The sequence below is a fragment of the Eulemur rufifrons genome, chromosome 16 (genome assembly GCF_041146395.1).
Source record: "Eulemur rufifrons isolate Redbay chromosome 16, OSU_ERuf_1, whole genome shotgun sequence".
Classification (NCBI taxonomy): Eukaryota; Metazoa; Chordata; class Mammalia; order Primates; family Lemuridae; genus Eulemur; species Eulemur rufifrons.
In genome coordinates this window covers 79,878,945-79,899,947 of record NC_090998.1, presented here as the reverse complement: position 1 = coordinate 79,899,947, position 21,003 = coordinate 79,878,945, and the positions used below count along the sequence as shown (strand labels likewise).

At 38.4% G+C, this 21,003-nt stretch overlaps 1 protein-coding gene across 1 annotated transcript; it reads left to right on the top strand.

Annotated features, from left to right (window-relative positions):
• The first annotated feature begins 15,456 nt into the window (after positions 1-15,456).
• Positions 15,457-19,729, top strand: C16H12orf42 (chromosome 16 C12orf42 homolog). Its single transcript, XM_069491132.1, has 2 exons — positions 15,457-15,832; positions 19,278-19,729. The coding sequence occupies exons 1-2, from the start codon at positions 15,484-15,486 to the stop codon at positions 19,727-19,729; spliced, it is 801 nt and encodes a 266-aa protein (XP_069347233.1). The 5' UTR covers positions 15,457-15,483.
• The last annotated feature ends 1,274 nt before the right edge of the window (positions 19,730-21,003 follow it).

Below are 21,003 nucleotides of genomic sequence, written 5' to 3'. Positions count from 1 at the left end.
TATGTCCATGGATACACATATATTATACATATATGTGTATATTACTGTATAATAATTATTATATAGTAATATATTATACATATATTATTTTAATATATTTTTGTTACAGTTCTCTGTTTGTCTATTTGTAGAGATAGGAGAAACGCTGGAGTGAAAATGGCACAAAAATGCTTATAGTAGTTATGTACATTTTTCCCCTTTTCCTAAGGTGAAATTTGCCAAATTTTGTACAACGAATATATAGGCTTTATTATTAGAAACCTGAAAGCCTTTGTGTTTTGTAAAGAGCAATGGCATCATTTAGTTTAGTCTCTTTGGGACCATCTTAGGAACTACTGAAACAGTAAGGTGACAAATTGGAAGATGTTGAAAATTCTTACACATAAACATATGGCCCCTGCATTATGCCAAGGGTAGAAATAAGAGCCCTCTGTGTGCCCCGTGGTTGTGTGCCACCTCCTTGTGCTGCCATAGCTCTGAATGTATGTCTGCCTACCTGTACTTGTCACCTCATGGCACCATCTCCTCTGCATTTTTTTTCTCCCTCACTAGATCAGGGTATTCTGAAGCAGGAACCATGCTTTAGTTATCTTTGTATTCCTAATATTTGGAATAGTATCTGGAATATAGTAGGTGCTCAATAATTGTTTTCAATTCAGAAATGGTCAAGAAACACAAAGGAGGTCCCTCTGTCCCTCCTTCCGAGGTACTGAATGGCTGCCGTCGGAAGAGTCTTTGGACTCTTCACCCAGACAGACTCCCATCCTCAGCATTCTTTCAGCAATATGACTTGCATCCTCCTGAAGATGGAAACCCCACTGCTCTGAGAGGAAACCTGTTCCACCGTTGCGCACCTGTATTTATTGGGAGGGTTATCTTTCTAGAGAATTGAAATGTTTTCTGTTCAAGAAATGAACTTTGGGGAAGGGACTGTTTTTGTGTTTTGGGGGAGGGAGAGAGATGCATCTTCCTATTGTGAAGGAGAAACTTGCTGAAGAAATGGTGGAGGCTTAGAGAAGGAGGATGACTTTAATAAAATCTTGTTAGCATGTGTGATGACATTTAATACACATCATACATGCTGACATAGATTGTATTTGGATATAGGGCTATTTGTCCAGCATCCAATCTCTCTTTTTTCCTGATAACATCACCCTCCTTGCCCAATCTTAGTTCCCATAACTTGAGTGGGGCTGATTCCAATTCCCAGTAATGAGCACATGACCTAAACAAGTCCCATGAGAGCATTTAATTCTCCTCGAATTGTGATATTTGTTCAGGAGTTGGCATCTGGCCCATGGCAGGTCATGAGATGTTATCCTTTATTTTTACTGGAACTATTGAGAAAGAGGAATGTGTTTCCCCTGATGAGATTGTCAACCTGTTGAGATGTCCACCTGGAAGACTGGTGACCATTTTGTCACCACGAAGGAGGAGACTGCTTGAGAATTAGGCCGAGATAGGGGAAAATGGCGCTGAGAGATTGACCTGAATCTTGATGACACTACTTGTACGCACCTGAATTCAGCAATACCTGAATCAAAGTCTTCCTGGAACTTTCAGTGAAGAATAGGAAACTCAGTGTTTTGCTTAAGCCTGTTTGAGTTGGATTCTAGTTACTTGCAATGAATGAAGCCCTTTCTAATACAGAGGAGGTCTGTTCTTACTCCTTGCAAGATACTGAATGCTTAGTGTTGGAAGTGTCTTTGAAATTGACATTTCTACCTTCTCCCAGAGCAGACTCCCTTCTTCAATGTTCATTCAATTCTTTTAACAATATGGCTAATACACTCCTGGAGATGGAAAACCACTGCTGTGAGAGGTAACCCATTCCACCACTGCCCACCTGTATTAATTAGAAATCTTTCTTTCTAGAGAGAATCAAAATGTGGCATCTGGTGACTTCAACATCTGGTCTTAGTTCGGTCTTCTAGAGTAACAGAGATTAGAGTTCCTTTTTCTTTATATATTTGAATATTGATATAAATAATGTTCTTTCCTCAACCAAAATTGCTTTCTCCAGACTGGCTATCACTTTCTATAATACAGTTTTTCTCTAAGTGTACTCCACAGACAGTGTTTTCAGATATAATAGAGGACAAAGAGTTTATCCTTCAGATAATTTTTTAGTATGATCATGTTCCATGCACTATATTCATTGTTTATCTGAAATTCAAGTTTAATTTGGTGTCCTGTAGTTTTATGTGCTAAATCTGGCAACTTTATCCACAGACTACCTGGATCAGAATCACCTGGGGTCTTCCTACCCCAGAGGTCCTAACACAAAAAGTACTCTTGTTCACTGAAGTTCGAGAGCCATTTCTTTAACTATTTCTCACACTTCTACTTGTTCTACTTTGGGCATACTTTTATTGGTTAATGTTCCAAATTTTTGAAACTTTTAAAATAAAGCAATCTCAAGCAACATCAAGGTTCTAGTGTATTTTGTAAAACGTATTGAGTGCTTTTAATATGCCAGACAGAGGTCTAGGCAGTAAACAAGAATACCAAGGGCCCTGCCTTATAGAATGTACGTTCTAGTGGGGGCAGCCAGATTGTAAACAAGTGAAAAAAAAAAAAAAAAAACCCAAATACAACATAACAGTTTTAGGCAGTGGTAAGGGGTATGAGTTGCCCCTAGCCCCTGGCTGTGAAGCTTTTGTAGAAGTTCTGGTTTTCATTTTTAACACCCTGTTCTTGTCCTGCCGAGCTTCTTCCAGTTCTTTCAAGAACCGTGGCATAGTGATGAGAAAGTATGGGTTCTGAAGCCCAGTGGCCTTGCATTTGAATACTGACCCTGACAATTAGTGTCTGCAGGGCATTGGCTAAGATTTCTAACCACCATGGGCCTTGTTTTCTTAATCTGAAAAAAAAAAATGAAGGTAATAATTACCTCATCAGATTGTTGTGGGGAGATTAAACTAGTTAATACAAGTAAAATGCTTTGAACAGTTCCTGTCACATCATGAGTGCCCAATAAATTTAGATGTTATTCTTGTGGAGCACAATATGCTCTTTCCTGCCTTAGGATGCTATTGTCCATTTTTCCCTATTCAACAGGCTAATTTTCACTCATTCCTCTTGCTTAAAGTTGTCATAGGAAGCCCTCCTTGTCACTTGTCCCACATTCTGCTGGGCAAAACCTGTCACAAGTCCAGCCCTGATTAAGGGAAATGGACTCTATCTTGAGATGGACGATGTCATGTTGCAAAGGAAGGGTGAAGAATTGAGGCCATTTTTGCAATCGACCACTGCCGATGCCAAGAGAGCCAAGCTGACAGAACCGTTGCCAAGGGCATGCTAACGCACACACAGGTTTAGTTATTAAGGTACCCAAAGGACCTTGTTACAAGACAACTTCAGCATCGTGTCACGCCCTTCAACCTCGATATTGCAAGACTCAACCAGAACACTGTTGTCTGGACTACTGGCTGTTCTCTTGGCCGTATTTGCTACCTTCTAAATGAGAATTTGCTAAAAGCAGTTTGGATGAAGATATGCGTGATGAGGATGTGAGAGAACCTGCAGTTGAGCAGACACATGCACTTTGAGCCACGTAATTATCTCTCAGTGGAGACAACTGCAGTTCGATGCCAGATCTGAACAGCATGGGGCCAAGGGGCTTGAGGTCTGTAAGCATCAGATGCTTTTAATGCTACTGTTCTTGCTTTGCCATAAGAACGTCGCTCAAAAAAGGAGTCCCTCCCTCTGCCCATGAATGAGGCCTGCCTGCCAACACCAATTCCAGCTGTGAACATGTAATCAGCTCTTCTATGGCCCCAAAAGGGCGGTCCCAGAGGCCTAAATTTAATTTTCATGCATATTTGTCTTCTCTCTCTACTTTATGCAAACACTACTTTGTCACCAACACAGGCGCCAACTGTTTTGTTTGAATAATTGCTTGAAGCCAACCCCAAACTACAGGGAGCTTCCTTTTTCAGAAAAGCACATTTTGGTTAATTTTCAGTTAACCAAATGGTATCTCCCGTCACTTCCTTGAAAGTTTCAACGATGACTTCTGTAAACATTTTATTCATTTAGAAACGGTTCAACACCAATGTCAAGTTTATTATCTTCCACACTGGGTCGGTTGGAATGATCAAAAAAATGGGAGGTCTGCAGCCCCATAGGTCATCTTGCCTCTGTGGTTTTTCTTGCAAATAATTCTCTATTCATCTTGCCACAATCAGCTGGTCCCAGAGTGGCTGTAATAACCCAAGTGGAGGTTTGTGGTCATAATAGGGATGAGGGGACAGGGAGAAATGAACTCTTGTAAAACAAAGATCTTATTTTTATGGAAATGAATAGAAACTCTGAAGTAAGGATGAGACATACGGGAAAGCATAAACTATGAACAGAACATTTTAAAATAGAAGGTTCTCAGAAATGCTCCATATGGCCCAGTAGTATTTAAGGTAACAGAAAACAGTTCATGTTGCAGCTGCAAGCGTTCATTCCTGGGGTTCAGGACTCAGTTCACAAAACTATACTTTCTAATTTGTCTTTAAGAATGCTTCCTTTGTCTACCTCTTGGGTCTAATTCTTTTAGAATTAGTGGGAGAGTTAAATTAATAAGTTATTAATTAATATCTGTAATTTTAATTCATTGTATTTCATTCTTAATGGAGGTATAAATTACTCAAAAGTTATCATCACCTCTCCTTCTACTCTACTGAATCAATAGCTATGAATACTTAATGTAGTTCTAGAGCCTATTTAGAGTTTGTGGGCTCTAAATATTACAGCATCATAATATTGCAAGTGCTTGTAATTGAAATATAAATCTAAAAGTGATACAGGACATTAAACTGACATCTCCTAAAAGCACAGGTGGCATATATATATATATATATATACCTTTAATGTTAATCAACAACTACTATCTAATGATTCAAGCAAAAAATTACACACTTTAAAAAGGATTTTCTGATTTTTGCCATAGTATTAAAAGGGGTTTGTGAAAATCAGTGTGAGCACTAAATGAATTTTGTTTTTTAGAATTATCTATAGATAAAATGCATCTCAATATACTTTGTGCCTTGTAGAAAATGAAGATAAAATATTTAATTCACCAAATATGACACTAAGTCATGTTGAATGATTGCATCATAATATGTTATATGCCAGACTTATCAAAGGAGAGTTCTTCTTTTTAATATCCTGGGCAGTGGTATAACTCAGTTCTTTGGATATTGGCTTTGTTCTTTCTTGATTTCCATCTTAAACTTGAATTCTGAAAATAAAATAGAAATATCAGAAGGATGGAAATGTATATCCCCACACACATTTAATGAATCTATTTTAGCATATTCAATGGGATGTCTACTTTTCTAACCGTGAGTCTAAACTTTTCTAATCAAAAGTTTCACTCTTACATACTTTAAGTTTGTAAACTCTGCCAGGACTGTAACTGTGCTAACGTATTGACATTCATTTCTTCATTTTATTTTGTCTGCACAGTCCTGATCTACTAATTTCATTTTTTTCCTGTCACTAAATTGTATTTTTTTCCCTGTGGCTGAATTGACTGGATGTTTGGCTTTATGTAGACATAGCCTCACTGTAAGTTGGCCCCCTAATTCAATAATTCACCATGAAGACTGGTTTTCATCCTCACTGTGTTCAACAGGCATCTAATCAACCATTAATTTCCTTTTTGTTGGATGAACATAATAACTATTTCTGTCTTTCTTTCTGATGGGAAACAGAGGCAGAGAGGATTAGGAGCTGCCCTAAGTCAGAAACGAGGGTTGTAGAATTCGGCTTCAGGAGTTGGTCCTCAAGCATTTAGTAGTGATGTGGTGGAAAAGGACAGAATTTTGGGGGATTAAAAAAAAAGTTAGAAGATGCATTAACGGATATGTGCACCTATGGGGTGCTAGACATTGTTCTAGGCACTTTAGGTCATGCCTAGAAGATTGCTTCTACCAATGAAAAGTTGGGCAACTTGAATAAGTAACATAATTTCTCTAAGCTTATTTCTTCATCATCTGTAGGATGAAACAAATAGAGTGAAACTGAGCAATATTTTATAAATCAGTAGGAAATATGCAATTATGCATTATTGTTACCTGGGGTCTTGTCATTATCACTTTTGTTTTATGAATTCATTAAGAGATGGTAATAAATTTTACCATATTTATGAGGATGAAAAATCCCTCACAACTTATCTAAGTATCTTTTTCATAAGAACTCCAATTTTTAGAAAGAGAAATAGCAGATTAATTTAATGCATTCTTATGAATTTAGACATTTGTGGTAGCAAGACCAGTTTAAACTTGTAAAGAAATGTACTTTTAGTTAATGAAATATGATAATAGTGACTAGCTGTATTAAAGTTATTTTGATTAGACATCAGACATCACAAAGGTCAATCTGAACTACATTGGTCAAAAGTAAGATGGCTTATGTATCCAAAGTACATGGAATTTGGCGTGAGGTGGGCCTCAGAGAAGGTCTGAGCCAGAGCCCTCAATGCCCCTAGGACCCTCCACCTTGTGCCGCTCATTCTTCCTGCATGTCATCTTCTTTTCCTCACTGTAGCCTCTTCAGTGACTATTGAAAATGTGATCTCCAATAGTGCCCAGCTCATATTTCACAGCATATGGCTCCAGAAAAGATCTGAGATGTGGTCTCTTAGGTCATGAGAGCAAACATCCATCAAAGGAGTCTGATTGTCCAAGTATGGGTCAGTTGCACAAGCCTGGACCAATCAACTGTGGACAGGGAGTGGGGTACCATCTTGTTAGAGAATGGAAGAGTCTAAGAGTAAGTATGTTCTCATTCAAACCAATTACAGTCATAGGATCATTTTCCTGAAGAAAGTATGTGTGTGTGCGTGTGTGTGTGTGCGCGTGTGTGTGTGTCTGAGCAGAGAGAATAAAACATAACTACTATATAAGTGTAATAAAGCATGCCAACAAGAGACTTTTTAACAAACTTGCTTAAATACTTAGGATGGTTGTTTTTATATGTTAATGCATTTATTTAACAATTATTTATAGAACATTTACAGAGTGCAACATGCTAGGCATTGGGCTGGATTCAGAAAAGTATAAAGATACATATTTTTCTCTCCTTTATTCCCTCTAATGGTTTACTACTCTTTTTTTTTTTTTTTGTTACAAAAAATGTCATACTCACCTAAGACATTCATTTGCAATATGTCCAATGAGGATACCGAAAGAAAGAACTAGAGGCATTCAGAAGCAGGGAGGTTGTTGTAAACATGAGCAGCAGGAGAAGGCTTCACAAAAGAAGCAGTAATTACCCTGGGCCTTGAAAGCCAATAGGATGTGGACAGGTAAGAACGTTCTAGGTGGAGGACATGCAAGGTAGACTAAATGTACAGAGGTGGAAAGGAAGAGTCTATGCCAAGAGAAGTGGATAAGTGTTTGGAAACACCATTATTTTGAGTAACTTTGTCTCTGATATATATTTACATAATTAATTTGCCTAGAAAATGCCCTTTTCAAAGATAGTTCAAAAGCTGGCTTCTTCCTATCCCTTATCTGATTGTGCCTTGCACTGAAATAATGGAACGTAATTGGTGAGGCTGTATTACTTAGTGTCCTCGCTATAGTGCAGTCAAGGTAAATTGATTCAATGTTAAATCCGTGCATCATATGCATGAGAATTCTTTTTTTTATATAACAGAAACTTATTATAAGTCAAGAGTTGATAGATATAGACTTGGATCTTGTTTTACACTGAAAGTTACTATTTTATGCACAGATGTTTATGGAGCAACTACAATGGTGAAATAGACATCTCCTGTCTCTCTCCTCATGGAGTTTGGAGTAATTTGGAAGGCAAGATAATTCAATAAGCAATTTAAACCTTGACTGCTACAATAAGGCAAGTCCAAGGAACTGTGAACATACAGGGAAAGGAAAGATCAAAACCATTCAGAGGTTAAAAAAAAGAACTGCAGGGAAAGTAGGAATTGGTTAAAGGAAGGACTGTGAAAAATATTCCACAAGGAAAGAGAGTATCTGCATGTCAAGAGAGAGTATGATGTACCCAAGGAACTAAAAGGAATTCTCCTCTTCCTTGTGTTCCTCTTCCTCTTTTTCCTCATCCTCCTCCTCTTCCCTGCCTCTCCATCCCCTATGACAATAAAACCAGAGTAAGGGCGCTAAGATACCTACTTATTCACGGGTCTTCCTCTTGCTTATATTTTTTCAGATCTCTTAAATAGAAATAAATTCCAATGTTTTAAAAGATGGTGTTTAGTAACCAGAACCTCATATCTGTCAACAGCAAGCTTTCTTACTTGACAATCTTGATTAGAGATAGTTCTGTGTTCAATATTAGAGGTACAGGGTTCTGGTTATTATATTGAACATAGAACTATCTTTAATCAAGATTGTCAAAATGGCTTGTTATTTGCACTTAGGTTTAGTATTAAATGAAGGTGACACCACTTAGCTCCCCTCAATTCTGTCATCATACTTCACTTTGTGCAGCCTTTAATCAAAATGCAGTGTTGTCAATAAACCCAGGCCTTTGAGTTCTCTTCTAACAATTGTATTATATTAACAGTATACATTTTACTCATAGAATTTTCATGGACTTGTTGGTCTTTACCATTATAGAAGACCATTCAAGACTTTGAGACGTTAAAATATGTGATTTCTCTTTTCAGTCTGGGAAGTTATGCCTGTTAGAAGGAGATGCCATTTGGCCTAATGATTACATGTTAGTAAATTAATATTTTAATTGGGTTGCCTGGTTATTCTAACCCCCTGTGGCCTTGAGGTATATTCCTTAAACACCATCTCACCATAATGTCTGCTGCTGCTTCAAAGATGTGAAAGGATATTTGTTTAAAGAAGAGATCATCACTCAAGATCATTTGCTTGTTGATGTCAGCTGTCAGCCTAATACATTTATTTGGACAACAGTAGGTTCTGACAGAACTTACAAAGTTCTCTTTCTCGGTTGTGAAATATGATGGATGTGCCATACCGGTGACCTTTACACAAGGCCACATGTTAATATTCAGGATCTCCCTTTTGTTGGCCTTGAACAATGGCTGTCATTAAGAAAGCTGGGTTTGCCAATATGCCCTCTGTTAGGATGTTGGACCACTCCTGATTGGTCGCCAGGAAGTATCATGTGCCTTTGATGGAAATGACATGGAAGATGTATGGTCGAAGTGCTGTGCTCAGCACCACTGCTGTGCAGAGGAGAAAACCACTATGACCCAAATAGCCCTGCACTCAAACAATGTCACACCAACCAAAGACAACATATTGGGAAGAAAAATGCTTGTAAACCGCGTGTATTAGAAGATGTATTGGCCAGACGGCCATAGGGCAATCTTTGAACTATTGAAATCTTTAGAAATATTGTTTGGTTCTGAAACAATACTTACAAACCTAATTAATCAAGCATAGATGGTTTATTTTCAGGCTTTCCCCAGTGTGTTGCTTTAATGCAAGAATAGGGTCTGTTGGGTTCTTTTTGCTGTTTCACAGAGGGGCGCAAAAACTCAGCATGGGTATTCTTGTTCATACAAGTTGAAGTTCTAAATTTCAAAATAATATCTACATAGATCTCTGGTGATCCCTTCAGTAAAGGCCAGGGCTGGGGGGAGCCTGGATTCCTTTTTCAATTGTTTCTGACTCTACGTGTGACTTTTTTTTCCACCTTGCCCCTTAATTTTATTCATTGGAATTATTTATTCACAGAGTTATTTAAGAAAGATCGTCATTCCTGTTGAGTTCTCTAGCTTGAGGGAAAAACGCTTTAGGTTTTTTCTTAAAGAAAAAATACAATGAAGGGTTGGTTTTCTGAATATGTGCTGTTGAATTATGTGATTTAAAATATTCATATGTACGGCCTTATTTTCTGCTCTTAATATCTCATTTTAAAAGGGCCATTGAGAAACTATACATTCTCAAGTGGGGAGAGTGAGAAACTTGGAAACAGCTTTATATAAGAAGGCTAAGGTGCTGTCTGGAGTGATAACATAAGCAGGTAGCATAAACCTTTTGTGTCTCCAGCAAGCTGTGGTTGGCATAAGTTAATCATTTAGATGAAAGAATTATCCAAGTACTTAATTGCATGCAAAATAGTGCTTGACCAGAGTTTTAGCAAGACGTGAAATATTACACTGAGTCATGGCAGTTGAATTGTGTGAGTACAATCCCCAAAGGTCAACTCCTGGTTATTCATTTAGAGGCAGATGATCCACGTTGTGGGTTCTCCAAGTACTCCCCACTGTGTCCTCCAGGGCTATGTCACTATTCACCAGCTGGTAGAATACACAGGGCAGGAGGAAGGAAAGTGGCTTAAATTCAACCCACAATTATACAGTTTGTAAGCAATTCAGATGCATGATTTAGTGGGAGGAGAGATGTTCAAGTTCATTTGTTATCAGGAAAATACAAATTAAAACCACAATGGAGTACCATTTTACACCCACCAAAATGGCAAAAATTCAAAAAAAATTCAAGTAATAGCAAGTGTTGACAAGAATGTGGAACAACAGAAAACTGCATGCACTGCTGGTGGAAATGTAAATTGATATAAACACTTTGGAAAACAATGGGTATTATATAATGCAGTTTGAAGACATGCACACCCTATGACTTGGCTGTTCTACTTCTAGAGAAACTAGGGTACATGCACAAGAAGACATATACAAGAATGGTCATAGCACTGTAAAATTTTAAAAAATTGGGCTTCACCTTTATATCTATCAATAAGAGAATGGATGAATAAATTCTTGGTATTCATATAAAGAAATTAGGTGAATATGAAACTATTTATTTTATTTAAACTACTTGTATATGTTTACCCTTTTGTAGTATGGTAGTAAGTACTAATATATCAAATTGCCTATATCTGACCATTTTTGACCTGCAAAAATAGCAATTTTATATGGTAAGATAATGTATAGAAAATATAAATAAATAAAGATATCAAAGCAAAAATGTTCAGTGTAGTTTTAAAAAACTACTCAGAAACACACAGGCTTATTGGAGTTGGAGAAGATTTTAGAGATCATTTTAATTCTTCTATAGATAGGGAAATTAAGGTCTAGAGACATTCATTCAATGAATCAATCAATCTGCTAGAACCAAATGCTCTGGCTCTCAGACCAGTGTTCTTTATGTTTGCAACATTTTGTAGTCTAGCCCAGAAGTTTAAAAATATATAAAAGATTCCAATATGCACCTGTGTTCCTGCGCTGGAGATTTTCTGTGATTTAAGTGTAGCTGAATAAGGCTGATGGTGTGATGAGGAAGAGGTGGTATTGTGCGAGGAGGGTGAACTACATCTGAATGATCTGCTGTTACCTTCTGATGTATGGTGAGAAGCTGACTCCATACATCCCTTTACTAGGGGAAGGTGGGTGGTTGAGTAATATTGAGAGAAAGGAACATGCCTCCCACAGAAGACAGGGACAGGCACCCTCGTAGTTAGCAGACTGTCTGAGCTGTGACACATCCCTGCCCTTCCTGTAGCCACTTCACTTTCCCACATCCTGGTAGACATCAGTAATTGCCCCACGAACTGAGACACAGCCCTAGAACTCTTCTTTAAGTATTGGTGCCACAACCAATTTTGGGGGACTGGTGTTTGAGACAGAACTTTGACATCCTTGGTAGGGGGCAAGTCACCATGACTACTAGAACCAGAATGGGTGATTATGATGAACTGAGTGATGTGGACCAACCCCTGAGGAAAGACAAGTGAAGTGATTGCCCTCTCAGCAGTTCTGAAGACCGGTGATGAGACGACGTGGACAAGGGTGATGCCGTAGTACTGAAGAGCACCCACCAGAGAGGTGAGGGATCCATTCATTCATTTGTTCTTTCCAAGATAAGTTTCTGAGCATCTACTACGTGACAGGTGCTTGGGATATGGCTCAGACATGGTGCTTGCTCTCATAGAGCTTATATTCTGCTGAGGGAAAGGGATATTAAACTTGTAAATAATTACGTATATGGTATATTGTTATATTATTTGAATAAAAATAAATCAGGGAAAGGAGACATGATAGAGGGCACAGAGGGCTGTGTTGGAATGAAGTGGGGAGTAAGCTTCGTTTAGAAGCAGTTATATTTTAGATAAATTAAGAATAAGAGAAATAAAAGCTTTTACTTTATTTATTCCTTCTCTAAGCCTTCCTTTCTTTATGTAGATATAGTTTATGATCTATATTATTTTCCTTCTCCCTAAAGAACTTCTTTTAACGTTTCTTGCAGGGCAAGCCTGCTGGCAATGAATTCCTCATTTTTTTTTTATTGTCTAAAAATGTCTTTATTTATCTTTCAATGTGGAAGAATCATTTTGTTGGATATAGAATTCTGGGATGGTGTTTTTTGCCTTTCAATGCTTTAAATATTTCATTCCACTCCCTTCTTGCTTGTGTGGTTTCTGATGAGAAGTCTACTGTAATGCTTTTTAAAATCTAATTTAATTTTTAAGTTGACAAATAAAAATAATAGTGTATAACATGAGGTTTTGAAATACGTGTACACTGTGGAATCAATTGAGCTAATTAACACATGCATTATCTCATGTATCATTTTTTGTGGTGAGAAGGAACACAAAAATCTACTCTCTCAGCAATTTTCAAAATCCAATACGATGTTATTAACTATAGTCACCATCTTGTATAATCGATCTCTCTCACTTCTTATCCTTGTTCCTCTGTAAGGTGTATATTTCCCCCTGCCCTTTAGCATCTTTCAAATTTTTCTCTTTGTGTTTGACTTAAATATGAAATACCTATGTTCTCACTTATAAGTGGAAGCTAAGCTATGGGTATGCATTATAGACATTGGATACTTCAAAGGTGGGAGGGTGGGAAAGGGGGTGAGGGATGAAAAATTACCTAACAGGTATAATGTACACTATGCAGGTGATGGGTACACTAAAAATCTAGACTTCAATACTATACAATATATCCACATAACAACACTGCACTTGTACCCATAAATCTATTGAAATTAAAAAAAATGAAACAAAGGCAAATGTAAGCATGCCTTCTTAAAAACATGGTAAGCCTAAATTTTTGTTTGTTTTTGTTCATCGGGTTTTTGTTTGTTTGTTTGTTTGTTTTGCATTTATCCTGCTAGATGTTCTCTGAGGTGTCTGGATACATTGTTTGGTGTCTATCACGATTTTTAGAAAGTTCTCAGATATAGTTACTTCAAATATTTTTTTCTGCTTCAGTCTCTCTCATTTCTTCCTCTGGTATTCCAGTTATATGCATGTTACACCTTGTAAAATTGTCCCACTGTTCTTATATGTGCTGTGGTGTCCTTTTTTTGGTTTGTTTTAATTCCTTTCCCCTTTATGTTTTAGTTTGGTGAAGTTCCTATTGACCTATCTTCAAGCTTACTGATTTCTCTCTTTGGCCATGTCCAATCTATTAATGAGCCTATCAAGGGCATTTTTCATTTCTGCTATAGAGTTTTTCTAGTTTTTTTTTTATTATTCTTTCTTAGAATTTCCATTTCTCTGCTTACCTTATTCATCTGTTCTTTTATGCTGTCTACTTTTTCCATTAGAGCCCATATTAATCATAGATATTTTAAATTCACTTTACGGTAATTCCAATGTCTGTGTCCTATCTGAATTTAATGCTTATGCTTGCTTTTGTCTCTTCCGTCTGTGTTTTTTCTTGCCTTTGGGTATGCCTCACAATTTTTTATTGAAAGCCAAGCATGATGGCTGGGTGCAGTGGTTCATGTCTATAATCCCAGCACTCTGGAGGCCAAGGTGGAAAGATTGCTTGAGGCTAGGAGTTTGAGACCAACCTGGGCAACATAGCAAAATGATGTATCTACAAAAAAATTGAAAAAAAATTATTAAAAGATTAGCTGGGCACAGTGGCATGTACCTCTAGTCCTAGTTACTCAGGAGGCTGAGGCAGGAGGATCAGGCTGAGGCCCAGGAGTTTGAGGAGGCAGTGAGCTATGATTGTGCCACCACACTCCAGCCTGGGCAACAGATTGAGATCTCGTCTCTGAGTTAGAGCGCAGTATCTAATCTATTCCTTATACTATTCCTAGAGGTAGGTACAATTATCCCTAGTTTATGAATGAGAAACTGAGGCAGGGTAAACCTGAAGGAATTTTTCCAGGATATACAACTAGTAATTTGTGTAATTTGTAGAATTTGTAGAATCATGATTCAAACTCAGCTTACCAAGCTCCAGAACTTGCACTCACACCACTGTGAATAATATCTTATCTTAGAAATAAGCCATAATTCATTTTTATTTATATGAAAAAAAAGAATTTCAAAGCAGGATTGGATTGGGTGATAAGATAAAGGCAAATGAATCTTGTATCTTCTCATCCTCTTCACAGAACGCTTCTCCCCAAAAGAGCCCTCAACACTTTCAAATTCCAATCCTAAATCATCACACACACACACACTCGATCCATACAGTTGTGCAGACTAGAGAATTATTCCTCCCTTTTTCTGTCTGTCTCTTCCACCTATAACTAACCCATTACCAACAGGCTAAGAAGCCAGTTTTGCTCCTTAGATATCTCTTTAAACTGTATTTTCTGTATCTCCTCCACTGTGCCAGAGAACCTGGCATTGTACCTGCTCTGCTCATTACTATCTTTGGTTGTTGGGGACTCTTTCTCCTGTTTACATTCTGCTGAGAAGTTAGAAATTTCGATATGAAGGGTCCAAGTTGGCACAGTAGCTATTAGTTTCTCATTGGAAGTGAATTAGGTAGAGGAACCCACCTCAACTGCTGGATAAGAATCAAAGTGAGAGGCACAGATTTTCTCTGCATGTTTTATAATACTCCAGAGCAGTTTTAAGCAACTGAGATTCCTTTTCTTCTTATGACAGTGCATCAAGGGAAGTGTCTTAAGCAGTCAAGATTGGGCTGTGGGGTTGAAAGATCTAGATTCAAATTCCAACTCTGCTGATTAATAATTTTTTTCTTGTAAGGACACCAGTCAAATTAGATAAAGACCCACCCTGATACAGCATAACTTTATCTCAACTTGATTACATCTTCAAAAGCTCTGTTTCCAAATAAGTTCACATGCACAAGTACTGGGGGTTAGGACTTTAATATATCTTTTGGTGGGCACACAATTCAATCCATAAGCCTAACCTACCTTTCTGACCTGTAAAATGGAGATAATAATACTATCTGCTAGATATGGTTCTTGTAAAGATTAAATGACAGACATGTCCAGGGCTTCACACCGTGCCTAAAACACAGCTTGAACTCAACAAAAGCATTCCTAGTCTTCTTCCTCCCTTTCCAGATCTTTCCCTCCTCTTCTTCTCCTGCTCAGCTACCCTGGTCCCCATCTTCTTTGTCATTTCTGTTTGCTCAGGATAGAGACATGAAATAAGCAAGCAAAAGTCCATATGCCACCTGAGTTCATTTATCCTGCCAGTAATTTAGTAGGTGATATTAAAGTATATTTTTTCAAACTAATATGTTTTCCTTTTATATTTCCAGAAAGGACTCAGAGTCCAATGGCACATAAAAGACTACTTTGCCCTCAGCAGTACATAATCCCCAGGTCTTCTGTAAGCACAGTTTCTTTCGAAGAAGAAAGCCACAGAGAAGGCTGTTCCTCCCCAGCACCATCCAGTGAAACAGATGAGGCCCCACTGAGCTTCACTGTTGGGGAGGAGATTCAGAATGGAGCCAAAGGAGCATCCAAGCAGGCCTGGAACAGTCCATCTGTGTGGCAGCCAATGGCACAAAAACCTATTCAGCCATTCCCAGTAAATCCTGTCCACCTGGAGGCTGCAGGCATGCACATCAGTAGACACAGAAGACTTCAGCACCAGCCCTTGGCCGACTCCAAGGGAAATTCTGGTAGGTATCACATTGTGGTTCCCAACTCTTCTCTTGTTTCAATTGGTCATGTTTTGTTTTTAACTTCAGTATAAACAAAAATTATTGACTCAATGGCAGGTCATATTCTAGAAGGTAGGATAAGAACTGTATTAGTCAACTCTTAATGAATATTTACTTGCTGCCAAGTGTTGTATTGAAGGAGAAAACAGGTGTGAGTTGATGACAGGTAATTTGGTGCGTCAGGTATTGCACCTGAGAATGACAGCTATTAATTACTGTTATCGTCATTCCAGCCCCATTTATTAAACTCTTAACCATGTTCCAGACCGTGTGCTAAGAATTTTATATCATTTTATGAAATCCTTATGTAACACTCAGGCAGGTAACATTATTATCTGCATTTTACAGATAAGGAAGCCATGAATTTATAGCACAGAATAATGTATATAATAATGAAGTATCTCAAACTCACACTTCATAATAAAAAGAATGATTATAAGTAAATGGGTGTCCCAGAATGGATGAGCTTTGGATCCAGGAAAATCTGGGCTCAAATATCAGCTTTCTCCCATTTCAGCCGTGTATCCACGATCACGTCCTATACATGTTCTTGGAGCTCAGGTTTTTCATCTGTAAACTAATGACAATTACTACTTCGAAGAGATGTTGTCACTAAAGGATTGATATAAATAAAGTTTCCTGAACATAGCCGGGACTGAATGGTGCTGGTGATGGTGGTGGTGGTGTTTATGGTGCTAGTGTTCAGACTGGAGGAGAGAAAATGTAAGGAAAAACTGCTTGTCTCCAAATAACCTATGAACCATTATGTGTTAATAGAAGAAGGATTAGACTGATGTCTTGTAGCCTTTTTTTTTTTTTTTTTTTTTTTAGGAAACTTTTGAGGTAGATTTTGCTCCAAATGTTTGAACAATTCATTCAAATTGACCAAAAGAAGGAAGAGATAGATTTTGACTTAATACAAACAAGAACTTTCTTTGACTCTTTGACCTGGAGGAGAATGTACTGCTTGGGGGACAAGTGCTCAAGAAGGGGGCTGGGGGACCTTCTTCCCGAGAGGCTGAGTCAGATTCCTTCATTTCTGGGAGGGTGAAGATGAGGATGAGAAGCAGATGATGCCGGTTGGTTAACGTTTTTAGAGTCTTACTATGTATAAGGCATATGTTTCTACCCTAAAATCTGAACATATATTTTCAATTTTGATGTGTATGGCCCTCCTCTGAGATAGGAACTGGTATTTTCCCATGGTTTAGATGTGAAATCTGAGGCTCATAGATGTTTGTAACTTTTGGGCTGGAGCCGGAATTCAAGCTTTCCATTCTGACTCTAGGTCACAGCATTCCTATGTTAAGGTTCAAAATATGACAATAATAGCTGTTGGGTATTGAGCACTTACTATGTACTTGTCACTCAACATTTTATCATGTTCTTCCCTCTGGTACTTAGCTAGTTTCCTTTTTCACTACAAGTCTTTACTGAAATGTTACCTACTTGGGTCTTTTCTAACTTCCTTTCTTGCTTTATTTTTCTCCATAGGATTTATTAGGAGCTCACATTTATAATTTTTCATTTGCTTACTTATTGTTCTGCTTTTCCTCCCTTCTTCCCCCCCCCCACCCCGCCCCCCACAAGTAGAATGTAAGCTTTATAAGAGCAGGGATATTGCCTGACTTATGGCCTTCCATAACCCAATGTCTAGAATACTGCCAGGCACAAAATAGGCACTCAAATATTAAGGAATGAATAAATCAATGAACAAGCAATCTCTCTAGCAACCCTCTAAAGTAGGTAATACAGCCTCTATGCTTCAGATAAGGACAAAGAGACATAGGACAGGTGATGGCCAGGATTTGAATCTATCATGGCCTGACCCCAAAGCTTTATTTCACTATACTACACTGCCTCTCTAAAACAGTTTGTTGCAAAATGAGTCATTACCCAATTGCTTTCAAGGAAGGAATTTCTATTCTTTGGCTCAAGACAGAGGACAACATATTCTGTCTAGGTCATGTCCTGTTGCTCCAAATTCCAGAGCCACATCCATGTTTTCTGGTTGATGCTTCTTGCACCAAATATTGATGCAATGAATGCCAAGAGTGGAAATCCAGATCAACAGCTATTAAGCATCTAGTTTTTGCAAAGCAATGGGTTTGAAAGCTTTCATTTACCTGGAGAGGTTAAAATGCCATTTCACCTTTATTACCAGGAAACCATTCTCATTGAAGAAATCAGATTCACTAAAAATTTTTCTCTGTGACTTGGGTATATTGAGTGTGCAGTGAGAGGCGACCAATACATTCCAGGCATAGAACCATGTGTGATGAACTAAACTGAATTATTTAGAGTTAGGCTAGCTGTTCGACATCCACTGTGAATTTTAATTCTTTTACTTATTTTTTGAATTTGTGAATGATCCCGTGGATTGTTCCAAATATTCTAGACACCCACATGTTATTCAAAGCCCTTTAAAAACTTGTAGAAAATGGTCTAAAGCACACCGATTATCTTACTTCACTACCGAAGAATTAGACTTTAATTTATGTAGGTCAATGGGCAGAATGCCTCAGGTAAAAGTTCGAGATTTTATATATCAATATATATTATATATTATAATTTATATGTTATATATAAAATATATAATATAGAGAGAATATTGAAATACTTTCAATACTGAAATTCTTTTTCAGTCTTGGCTGTACTGTTGTAAAAAGTTACCACATCTTTTACATGAAAAAATGATTTGCTTGGGCAAAGAAAAAAAAAATTAAACCTCTTATTAGTATTAGAGTGTGTGTGTGTGTGTGTGTGTGTGTGTGTGTTGTATAGACCTAGCCTCAGGTTAATTCACTGTTTTAATCTTCGGCTGGTTTGCAATTTTTAATAAAACCCATGAAGTAACTCCTCTTGGATTTTAAAAAATCATCAGTTGTCAGTCTAAATGGGCTGTAGATCCATTTGTTTTTGCATATCTAACTTCACTTAACGATTTTCCATTCACAAACTTTCCCCAAATTTAGAAGCTGGGGCTCTATGTTAGTCACCAATTCTGCTATTTCCCTCTCCTTAAAAGTTTTGAATTGTTTTTCTGGAAACAAAATGTTTTATAAGGATTCTGCAAAAAAAAAAAAAAAAAAAAAAAAAAAAACATTTTGAGGGAGGGAGGGAAGTGCTTTCAAAGAACAGGAAGGGCATAGATGGCATTTTTATTATCTTAAAGAAATGCGAGGAAGCACATGAGGATAATGTCAGGGGATATTTTTTTCCCCTTCTGCGCACATTGCAAATGTTGATTTCTCAGACATCCAGTTGTCATGAGAGATTTATTTTAGAAGTGTGGGCGGGCGCGGTGTGGTCCCCGCACACTTGAGCGCCGTGCTCGCCTTGCTTTGCCTTCCAGGTCCCGGCAGGAGACCCTCCACCGCCATCAGCCTCTGCAGCCTTCCAGGTCCCGCCGCGAGGCGACCCTCCACTGCCATCGGCCTCTGCAGGAGGAGCCAGACCCCCCTGTCCCCGCAGGGCGCCTGGCAGAGCTCCTCGGAACCCGAGCTGGCGGAGAGGACCGCGGCCACAGCGGGCGCTCGGGCACCCCGCGACATGCAGAGCGGGCTCCGGGGCGTGTCCGGAAATGCAGTCGGAAGAGGCGCGGTTGCCATGGCACGGGAGATGCTCCCCAAGCATCCCCAGCCCCCGGGGGAAAGGAGGCCTGGGGCAGACCCCTCGCTCCACGGCGATCTGGCAGGAGAGCCCCTTCCTCTGCTGGCCGGTGCTTCCACCCATTTCCCCTCCAAGAGGTTAATAAAGGTTTGCTCCGCGGCACCCCCCCGCCCACCCCGGCGCTTCCATACGGTTTGTTCACAGGCCCTTCCGAGGCCGGTGGTGAATGCTCACTTGCATTGACCGCTGCGAGGGAATTGTTCCGCGAGTGCTGCCCATCTTCAAATCAATGCCTGCTCGGAACAACAGAAAGGGCCTCAGATGGACTGGTTTCCACAGGACCATTGTTAGGCTTTTGTGAAGCATTTTTGAACCTAATAAATAATGTCAAAAGTCTCTAGCGCAGCCAAAAATGTTCCTTTTGAAGCATTTCTAATAGTATTTTTGTTCTGCGGTGTCTCCCAGTGTTACAAAGAATTTGTGCCTCACAATAGGGATGGGGTACATCGCGTGCCACTTTGCAATGTGCCTCCTGGGATGGCGACGACCCCTCTTTGTTTTGCTTTCGCAGGTAAACGGTTTCGCTTGCCAACCTCGCCTTTGGTTTAAGGATGTTTTCTAAGGCGCTTTAGGATTTCTAAGCGGAGGTTTGGAAAACATAATTGAATGTCTGTAATTTAATAGTTAACATGAAATTTGATTACTCCCGAAGTGCCCAGGGGAATTCTTCAGGCTATATTGAGGTTTTTTATGTCAGAAACCTGAAGCTGGAACCTGGTTTGAGGCCCTGAAACACTTGGAACAAAGTTTAATGTAAAAGACGTGCTGAATTTGCTGATTTGCAATAGAGAATATTGGAGCAGCTTAGGGAATGTATTATCAGACTGGTAATTTTAGGCAATATCTTTGATTTTGGTTAACTTAACAGCTTAACCTAGCAGCTTTTCATCCTGTTGCAATTTACACCAACTCTATCAAATGATTTTATGAGTTTAGTTTTTCTCTTTTTAATGTACTGTTTTTAACTTTCAGAGAGAAACAAAAATCAATGTCACACACACACACACACATATAGTTTTTCATTTAAGTTTCTTGCAATTTTCCCACAGGCTTGGATTCATAGAGTTTGATACACAGGGGTTGTAAAAATCTTACTGCATTTAAATATTTTTTGCTTCAGTTCAAATGAATATATATATAGTATGCCTACATTTAAGATATCATCATGTCTCAAGTCAAAATTTAAGTCTCAAAGTTTCAACAGGAATGAAATGTTATAAACAATAACTGCCTAACATTTAGGAGTCTGTTTAGTACTTGGAAGACTTTTTAATTTCTTTAAACATCAGCATTCCCTAGGAGTAATGCACTTTAAAGAAAAATCCCCAAACTTTAGAGCTGTCTTAGTTCCAGATTAATATTATCTTTATAATAAATAAATATAAGTTCATTTTTACTTTTTATCAATTAAAATGGTTTTGTTATGAGGCAACGTGCAGGTTATCAGTGGCGATTTT

Coding starts and splice junctions, on each gene's coding strand:
- C16H12orf42 (XM_069491132.1), top strand. CDS start 15,484: ATGGCACATAAAAGACTACTTTGCCCTCAGCAGTACATAATCCCCAGG. Junction 15,833..19,277: donor CGACTCCAAGGGAAATTCTG/GTAGGTATCACA, acceptor GCAGCCTTCCAG/GTCCCGCCGCGAGGCGACCC.